Genomic DNA, 9,142 nt, shown 5'->3' on the forward strand with positions numbered 1-9,142 from the left:
CATAAAAACATTATTTATTAATATTTTACGACGTGTCATTTTAATCACAATAATGTAATTAATGCATTTAAATTATTTTCGGATATATAAAATGCGAAATACAGACATTTGATTTTCTATAGTAACATGACATATATATACAGGGTGTCCGGCGTCAACCGCAACACCGGTCATGTGCAGGTAGAGCAGGTGAAACCGAGAAGAAAAGTCCTGTACCAATTTTTTATATAATACTTAATAAAAGAGTTATTATTGAGTAAAGTCTGGCCAATCAGCGCCGATCTTTAGCCGGGCGCATGTCGGTGAACCGCGCGCTTGATAGTGTACGCCGCTGCACACTTCACAGCGCGCGGCTCACTGACGTGCGCCCGGCTAAAGGTCGGCGCTGATTGGCCAGACTTTACTCAATAATAACTCTTTTATTAAGTGTTATAGAAAAAAAAAGGTAAAGGACTTTTCTTCTCGATTTCATCTGCTCTACCTGCACACGACCGGTGATGCGATTGACGCCGGACACCCTGTATATATATATAAATTTTATAATAATTTATATATATTAATCTAACGTGAAAGATTATAGATAAAGGGAGCCTCACGAGCGAGACTTCGGAACTCTTCGATATTTGTCGTCTCGCTTGCTCCTTCATTCTTTCTCGCTATTGCTTTTGTCGACTCTCCAGCATCGCGCGGGGATCTTTCCTTATGTAAACATCTTATAAAATAAAAACTGAAACTTTCATATTGTATTTTATTAGTATAAAAATAATTATAATGGATTAATGAGATTCTTGCGATTAAAATAACACCAAATATGACATAAATCGGATAATTTTACATGAAATAAGTAATCATAATTTTAATAACATAATTGATTAAAAATAATCCGATTTATGTCATGTTTCGTGTCATTTTAATCGCAAGAATCGCATTAATCCATTATAATTATTTTTATACAGATGAAATGGAAAATACAAGTTTCATTTTTTATTTAGAAGATGTTTATATTTTGTAGATAAGGAAAGATCCCCGACGCTGAAGAGTCGACAAAAGCGAGAGCGAGAAAGAATGAAGGAGTAAGTGAAATGACAAACATGGAAGAGTTCCGAAGCCTCGCTCGCGTGACTCCTTTTATCTGTAATCTTTCACGTATATATGTCATCTTATTATAGAAAATAAAACTTTTGTATTTCGCATTTTATATATCTGAAAATAATTGTAATGGATTAATTACATTTTTGCGATTAAAATGACACCAAATACGATATAAATCCGATTATTTTAAATGAAATAAGTAATCATAATTTTAATAACATAATTGATTAAAAATTATCCGATTTATGTCATGTTTAGTATTATTTTAATCGTAAGAATCTCATTAATCTATTAGAATTATTTTGATATCGATAAAATACGAAAAACAGAAATTTTACGAACGATATGTAACCCGAGATATTATAGATAAAGAGAGCCTCGCGAACGAGACTTCGGAACTCTTTGATGTTTGTCATCTCGCTTGCTCCTCGTTCTTTATTGTATTCTTTCATCCCCATTATTATATTCTTTTATTTCTTCGACTTTTATTCTTTCTATATTCTCATCTTCCTACATAATAATACATTAATTTATTCGTCTTTATTTTATACAACATAAATGAGATATTGTGTATGTCATAAATAGAAAAAGTATTTAATTATGTGTATTTTTGTATGTACATGTGTTGTATTTAACTATAGTTAAATAGAAAAAGAAAATAATTCGTGTATCTCATTTATGATGTATCAAATAAACATAAATAAATAAATTTATTTATTTTCATGTAGGGAGACAAGAATAGAAAGAATAAAAATTGAGCAAATAAAAGAATATAATAATGAGAATAAAAGAATACAATATACAATAATGAACGAGCAGAAGGAAAGAGAGAGAGAGAGAGAGAGAGAGAGAGAGAGAGAGAAGCGCGAGTGAACGCGTAAGTGAATATGCGAGGAGCATGAAGCTAAGCGATACGTAATACATAGCGAGCGAGCGATTAGAAAGAGACAGAGCGTATCAAGTGTATGATCGAGAGAAAAAAGATACTGCAATAATGTTAGTGCGTACATGTATATTACTCTACACGCATGAAAGAGACAAAGGTAGTACGATTATGTCTGTCCTTGTCGTGTAAGATTACAGCTCCGTCTATCGCGACATCACGCAACTAATCTACTGCTCTGTTTTACTCTTGAGCCTCCATCTCGCACACACACATATGCACGAAAATTTTATTTTGCAAAATCTTTTTTATAAAGCTTCTAAACTCACTTCTCTAAGTTTACTTATACTCTTTGATGAAATGCCGAGTGCGGAGTTTACTGATTAGGCACGTGTAGATTACATATTTGTTATATTAAGTAAATGTTGACGCAGAAGCCGATAACAAAACTGTAATTTTCTCATTTTTTTTAACTTTTCATATGAAATGTTAAACTCCGCACTCCGTTATTATGTGTACCTTAATTGTGGAAAAGGATTTGTTGATATCTATAATCAACAAAAAGATTTTGCAAAATAAAGAATATTCGCGTTCTGTCGGTAATATTGGATCTCCTTAACCGGCGCGGTTATTAATTTCGATTATATCGAACCTCGGCGATTTCTCGAGGACGCTAGAGATACCGTGCTCGATCGAATACGCGATGTTATGGATAGATATAACAGTGTTAAGGTCAATACCGCGTTCATCGGCGAGTTCGTCTCGAGTGACAAGATCGGTGTTAAGACTATCGTCACGAAGAATTATCCGCTTCTACCTCTTTCCGACTTGCGAGAGTGGTACGAGAAGCGAGTGGTCGACGCTACTCTAGCCTCGTTGGAGGAATTTCAGGAGCGCGATAGCGTATGGGCGTTATCGCGAATATTCAAGTTAACGGTGAATGTGAACAGATACAATCCTATGCGCGCGGGGTGCCACGTTAAACTACCGCGAGAGATCGTGTTGAAGAGAGCGGTAATAAACGTGCGATCTAATGACAATGCGTGTTTCGCATGGGCGGTGGTCGCCGCTCTGTATCCAGCCGAAAAAAACGCGGGGCGGGAATCTTCGTACCCGCATTACACGACAGTGCTGAATCTGAAGGGCGTTAAGTTTCCTATGAGTTTGAACAGAATTACTAAATTCGAGCGTATTAACGACATATCTATCAATGTGTACATCGTTCGAGATAAAAAGGAGGGAAAAGGCGGTTGCCGCGTCGTTCCTCTGCGTCTCACTGACGATAAAAAGGACCGACACATTAATCTGCTGTATTTTGACGATATGACGCGACGAGATAACGTGACGCATTTCGCGTGGATCAAGAATCTGCCGCGACTCGTCGGCTCGCAATTGAGCGGTAGGCGAAATAAATCGCATATATGCGATCGGTGAGTACGAATTAAAAGAATCGTCGCGCGATGTCGATAATGTGCGCGATTTAAAAATGTGCGTTATGTCGCAGATGCATGCATTATTTTCGAACGAGTGATAAGTTATCGACTCACAGCGTGGACTGCGAAAGGATGAATGAGTGCGCTATAGTCCTTCCTACTAAAGACGACAAATGGTTAGAGTTTCACAACTATAGTAGAAAGGAGCGACTTCCATTCGTGGTGTACGCTGATCTCGAATGCGTGCTGAAGAAGAAAGAGGAAAGGAGAACGTCGAACACATCTATCGTTCAGCATCACGAAGTCTATAGCGCCGGATATTACGCGCGATGCGCGCTCGATGGCGTTAGCTCGACCTACAGAGCTTATCGCGGCGAGGATTGCGTATTGTAGTTCGTTAAAGAACTGCACGATCTAGCGCTTCGCGCGAAGACTATTCTCGATACCGATGCTCCTATGACGGATCTTACACCGGACGAGTGGGAGAGATTCGTAAACGCGACGCGCTGCAACGTATGCGAGAAACCGTTCGAATCGGGAGACGCTCGCGTGCGCGACCATTGTCATCTGATCGGACGATACAGAGTCCCGGCGCATTCGAATTGTAATTTAAATTATAAGGATACTTACGTAATTCCCGTATTTTTTAACAATTTATCGGGCTACGACGCGCATTTTATCATTAAAGATGTAGCTAACGCTTTTCCCGGCAGCGTGGAAGTATTGCCGATAACGAAAGAAACGTACACCTCTTTCACGAAGAACGTCGAAGATGCGTGGGACGAGGGATGGTTCGAGAAACGCTTAAAATTGCGTTTCGTGGATTCTTTCAAATTTCTAAGCGCGAGTCTCGAAAAATTGGCGTCTCGACAAGAGCGAGTTGAGGATCGCGCGTTCGGAATTTTCCGATCTTAGCGACGCCGATTTCGAGCTTCTCGCGCGAAAGGGCGTATTTCCGTACGAGTATGTCGACGACGTAGATAAATTGTTGGAGACTCGTCTACTGCGCGAGGCTTTCCACAGTTCGCTAACCTTTGACGCGATATCCGAGAGCGATTACGCGCGCGCGACAAGAGTCTGGGAGCGATTTCGCGTCGAAACGTTGGGTAATTATAGCGATTTGTATTTAAAGACCGACGTTCTTCTATTGGCCGATGTCTTCGAAAATTTTCGCGACGCGTGTATGAGAAGTTATAATTTAGATCCCGTGTATTATTACACGTTACCGGGATATACGTGGGACGCTATGTTAAAGTATACGGGTGTGCGATTCGAATTGTTAACCGACATCGATATGGTGATGTTCGTGGAACGCGGAATATGCGGCGGGCTAAGTCAATGTTCCAACAGATACGCGCGCGCTAATAACAAGTATTTACAGTCGTACGATCCTTCGGAACCATCGTCGTATCTCATATACTTCGATATAAATAATTTGTATGGATGGGCGATGTGTCAATCGTTGCCTTACGAAGATTTTCGATGGGTCGATGACGTTACGAGCGTTGACTTAACGTCCGTGATACCGAACTCGCCTATCGGTTACATTCTAGAGCATTCTCGACCTTGCGTATCCGTCCGACCTTCACGATTCTCACGCTGACTTTCCATTCTGCCCGACGCGCGATAAGCCGCCCGGAAAACGAGACGAGAAGCTTCTCGCCACGCTGTACGATAAGAGCCGTTACGTAATATATTATCGCAATCTGCAACAATGCGTTTGACACGGATTACGCGTTACGAATTACACAGAATATTGCGATTCGCGCAATCTCCATGGCTGCGCGAATACATCGAACTGAACACGCGATTACGAATTAACGCGAAAAACGAGTTCGAGAAAAATCTGTATAAATTGATGAATAACGCCGTGTTTGGCAAAACTATGGAGAACGTGCGCAATCATTCGAATGTCCGACTCGTGACTCGATGGGACCGGCGATACGGCGCGGAGGCGATGATCGCGAAGCCGAACTTTTACAGTAGAAGTGTTTTTGCGGAGGATCTCGTAGCCGTGGAATTGCGCAAACTCGAAGTTACGTTCAACAAACCGATCTATGTGGGTATGTGCATTCTCGACATATCTAAGATTCGTTTGTACAAATTTCACTACGAGTACATGCTACCATTGTATCGAGATAAGTGTAGAGTAATGTACACCGACACGGATAATCTTATTTATCGCGTCGAGTGCGAGGACGTGTACGAGGATATGAAGCGCGATATCGACAGATTCGATACGAGCGATTACGCGATGGACAACGCGTACGGTATGCCTCTCGCTAATAAGAAAATACCCGGTGCGATGAAGGATGAGAACGCTGGCGCGATTATGACCGAATTTATCGGACTCAGAGCGAAGATGTACGCGCTGCGAGTCGACGGTAGAAGCGATACGAAAAGGATTAAAGGTGTTAAGAGCGGCGTCGTCGCGAGAACGATAACGTTCGACGATTACGCGCGCTGTCTTCGACGAGGGATCGAGATGAAGCGCGAGCAGTTTTGTATGAGGTCCGAGTTACACGAAATGTATACAGTATCGGAGTTGAAGATCGCGCTCAGTCCGCACGATGACAAGCGATACGCGATATCGGGAACTACGGATACGTTACCGTGGGGACATTATAAAATACCGCTGTAAGGAGCGAAAAAACGTATATCAAGAAAATACTATACGTTTCTTAAAACATTTAAACTTTAGTTAGTAGTTTATTGTTAGTATAAACATATTTTATAAACATATTTTATAAATAATATATTATCATTGTATTTTCGATATAATTCGCGGTTGCGCCGAAAATAATAGTTCGAGAAGAACTTCTAACTGAAATACATGTTTTTAACTTAAAAGAAAAAATTATATCGAAGAGACGCGTTTCTAAATTTCATATCAAAATATACAAATTTTACATCACAAGCTTGTGTTCTTTGATTTGAAATTTCAAGACTCGAAATATTCGTGAACGTTTTATGTTAATTAATATTCTACGAATTATCGTGAAGAGATGTGTTTCTAAATTTCATATCAAAGTATATAAATTTTACATCACAGGTTTGTATTCTTTGATTTGAAATTTCGAGATTTAAAACATCGATGGACGTTCTACGAATCGTTTCGAAGAACACGCGTTTTGCGCGAATAATATAATTTGAATATAATTTATTGTAATAGATTTTAATAAAATAATAAAAATAGATCGGTCTTATTTATAATATATTTTAATAAAAAATCGTGGAAATGTTCGATCAGTCTTATATGTAATAGATTTTGTTAAAATCTATTATAAATAGGACTGATCGGACATTTTCACGATCTTTCTATTATGCTCTCGGAAGTGTTTTATATAGAATAATGTGAAAAACATGTTAATGCGAGTTTTAGTATTATCATAGTGACGTGATAGAGAATGTATACAGAGCGCGAGAAAGAGTACGTATAAAGTTTGAAAGAGAGAACGCAGGATACGGCGGCCGCGTTGCGGTGCGAGAGAGAACTCGTATAGAACGCGAAAAAAATTCGTATATAACGCCAAAAAGACGAACTCGCGCGTGTTTTTGCGATGTAAAAGTCGTGGAAACCACCATTCTGTCTAAGTCTCGGCTAATCTCGACTCGATTTGGCAAATTCGCGTTCTCTCTCATTAGCATAGAACATATATCATGCTACATGCAAGCGAGAGAGAACGCGAGAATTTGCCATAAATCGAGGCGAGATTAGCCGCGAATTAGACAGAGCGATGATTTCCATGACTCTTTATTATATTCTTGAAAGTGTTATATATAGAGCAACGCGAGAAAAAGATTACCGCGAGATACGACGTTCGCTTAACAATGCGATGAAGAATGTATATAAAATGTAAGAAAGAGTCCACATAAAGCGCAAAAGAGAGAACGCAGGATGTGGCGGCCGCGTAGCGGCGCGAGAAAGAATTTATGTGAAGCGCAAGAGAGAACTCGTACAAAATTACAAGCTATTTATAAAAAATAAATATATATTAATTAACCGGAATAATCGATTAAATGATTAACCGATTTAAAGATTAATAGAATCATGAGTTAATCGATTTTCACAAGCCTTAATTTTAATTGTATTGTGTTATTATTTTTTTCTTTGTTTTATAATTATATGATTATTTTAGTTTTAACATGTCTACAATTTTTTCTAAGATTTTTTTGTTTTTGGTAACACGAGGTTTAATATTTAATATTTAATATTTAATATTTAATTATATAGTTATATTTAATATTTAATTATATAGTTATATTTAATATATAGTTATATTTAATATATGTATAATATGTATAATATGTATAATATGTAGTTTTATTTACTAAAAATACATTTTTATCATAATACAGCTGTTTTATTTATCCAAGAATTGTGCGATTCGTCCATTTCTAACCATTTCACGTAAATCTTGTCACCTTTTCGACGCAGCACCTTTTCTACGAGTTACACGTCGGGATTGCAAACGCGCAGCAACTCGTGCTCGTAGAATCCTCCAGCGATCGGCTCGCCGCGCGAATCCTTTAACAGATACGTTACGGGATTAGTCCGTTGTATCTTAGTTATTCGAAAAATCTCTGTAGTCCAGTTGGGTGTGAAGCCTTTCTCGAAGATCATCTTAAATTTACTGACGCGTACCGGATCGGCTACTTTGAATTTCGCCGGAGCCGCGATCTTTATATTGCTGTATACAGTATTTAAAAGTTTATCGGCAATTGCTGGAGTTACGTCGACAGGTCTCATACTTATAGTGCGATGTTTTCGCGTGTTATATTCCTCGACGAGTCGTGGTAACTCGTCGATCCACTTGTACGTTCCGTTTAGCGTGAAGTACTTCCACATAGAATTTTTGAGCGTACGATTGAATCGTTCGACTATCGACGCTTTCATCACCGAATACGTCGAATAATGATTTACTCCGTGCTTCTTCGCGAAATTTCGCATATCGGCGTTGTAAAATTCTTTTCCTTTATCGGTCTGCAGATTTTTCGGACACCGCTTAGAGTCTCGCATTATTTTAGATAACGTTCGAGTAACCTCGTTCGCGCTTTTGCTCCTAAGCGGTACAGCCCATGCGTATTTGCTTAATGCATCGATAACGGTGAGTATGTAGTTGTGGCCTTTGTTGAGTCTCGCGTAAGGACGCATCTCGACCACATCCGCTTGCCATAGGTCGTCGTACCCGCGCACCGCAACGCGACGACGCGGGAAGTTTCTTCTCGCGGGCGCGTGCAATTCTTCGACTAGTCTTCGTTTTTCGACGCTCATAATTCTCTTCTCTTTCTCTCGAGAATATTGGATTGAATCTCTTTTTCGAGCGGCTCGCCGCTTCCGCTAATCTCTCTTTCGAGCGGATCGTCGCTCCCGCTAATCTCTCTTTCGAGCGGATCGCCGTTCCCGCTAATCTCTCTTTCGAGCGAATCGCCGCTCTTGCTAATCTTTGCCAGTTCTCTCACTCTTTTCGATAGCTCGTCCGCGTCTCTCTTCAATCGCGACGTTGAATTTTCCAATTCTCGTATCTTCGTCTCGGATTTTACCGCGGAATTCGCCACGATGCGCGATTTTTGATTTAATTCCCGTATTGCTTTACCTTGATTGAGCATTATTTTATAATCGCTCGCGTTTCTCGTCGAGAATGAGGGAAATTCCCGCCGCGTTGAGCGATATAGTTTTTTTCGCGATCTCGATTTGATCGCTTAAATCTTTAATTTGTTTATTCAAAATATC

General features: G+C 39.5%; 2 protein-coding genes across 2 annotated transcripts; both read left to right on the plus strand.

The window, feature by feature from the left end:
- Positions 1 to 2,935: 2,935 nt before the first annotated feature.
- LOC138942784 (uncharacterized) lies at positions 2,936 to 3,801 on the plus strand. Its single transcript, XM_070313254.1, has 2 exons — positions 2,936 to 3,405; positions 3,480 to 3,801. Exons 1-2 carry the CDS (start codon positions 2,936 to 2,938, stop codon positions 3,799 to 3,801), a joined length of 792 nt encoding a protein of 263 aa, XP_070169355.1.
- Positions 3,802 to 5,122: 1,321 nt separating this feature from the next.
- On the plus strand, positions 5,123 to 6,049 carry LOC138942785 (uncharacterized). The gene has a single exon (XM_070313255.1). It carries the CDS (start codon positions 5,123 to 5,125, stop codon positions 6,047 to 6,049), a length of 927 nt encoding a protein of 308 aa, XP_070169356.1.
- Positions 6,050 to 9,142: the final 3,093 nt, after the last annotated feature.

This window comes from Polyergus mexicanus, unplaced genomic scaffold (assembly GCF_030449975.1).
Source record: "Polyergus mexicanus isolate NDT 795.1 unplaced genomic scaffold, iyPolMexi1.0 SCAF_23, whole genome shotgun sequence".
Classification (NCBI taxonomy): domain Eukaryota; kingdom Metazoa; phylum Arthropoda; class Insecta; order Hymenoptera; family Formicidae; genus Polyergus; species Polyergus mexicanus.

Excerpts from the sequence above, each read along its gene's own strand:
- LOC138942785 (XM_070313255.1), top strand. The coding sequence starts at position 5,123 with ATGCGTTTGACACGGATTACGCGTTACGAATTACACAGAATATTGCGA.
- LOC138942784 (XM_070313254.1), top strand. The coding sequence starts at position 2,936 with ATGCGCGCGGGGTGCCACGTTAAACTACCGCGAGAGATCGTGTTGAAG. Across the intron at positions 3,406-3,479 it reads AAATCGCATATATGCGATCG|ATGCATGCATTATTTTCGAA; the intron begins GTGAGTACGAAT and ends GTTATGTCGCAG.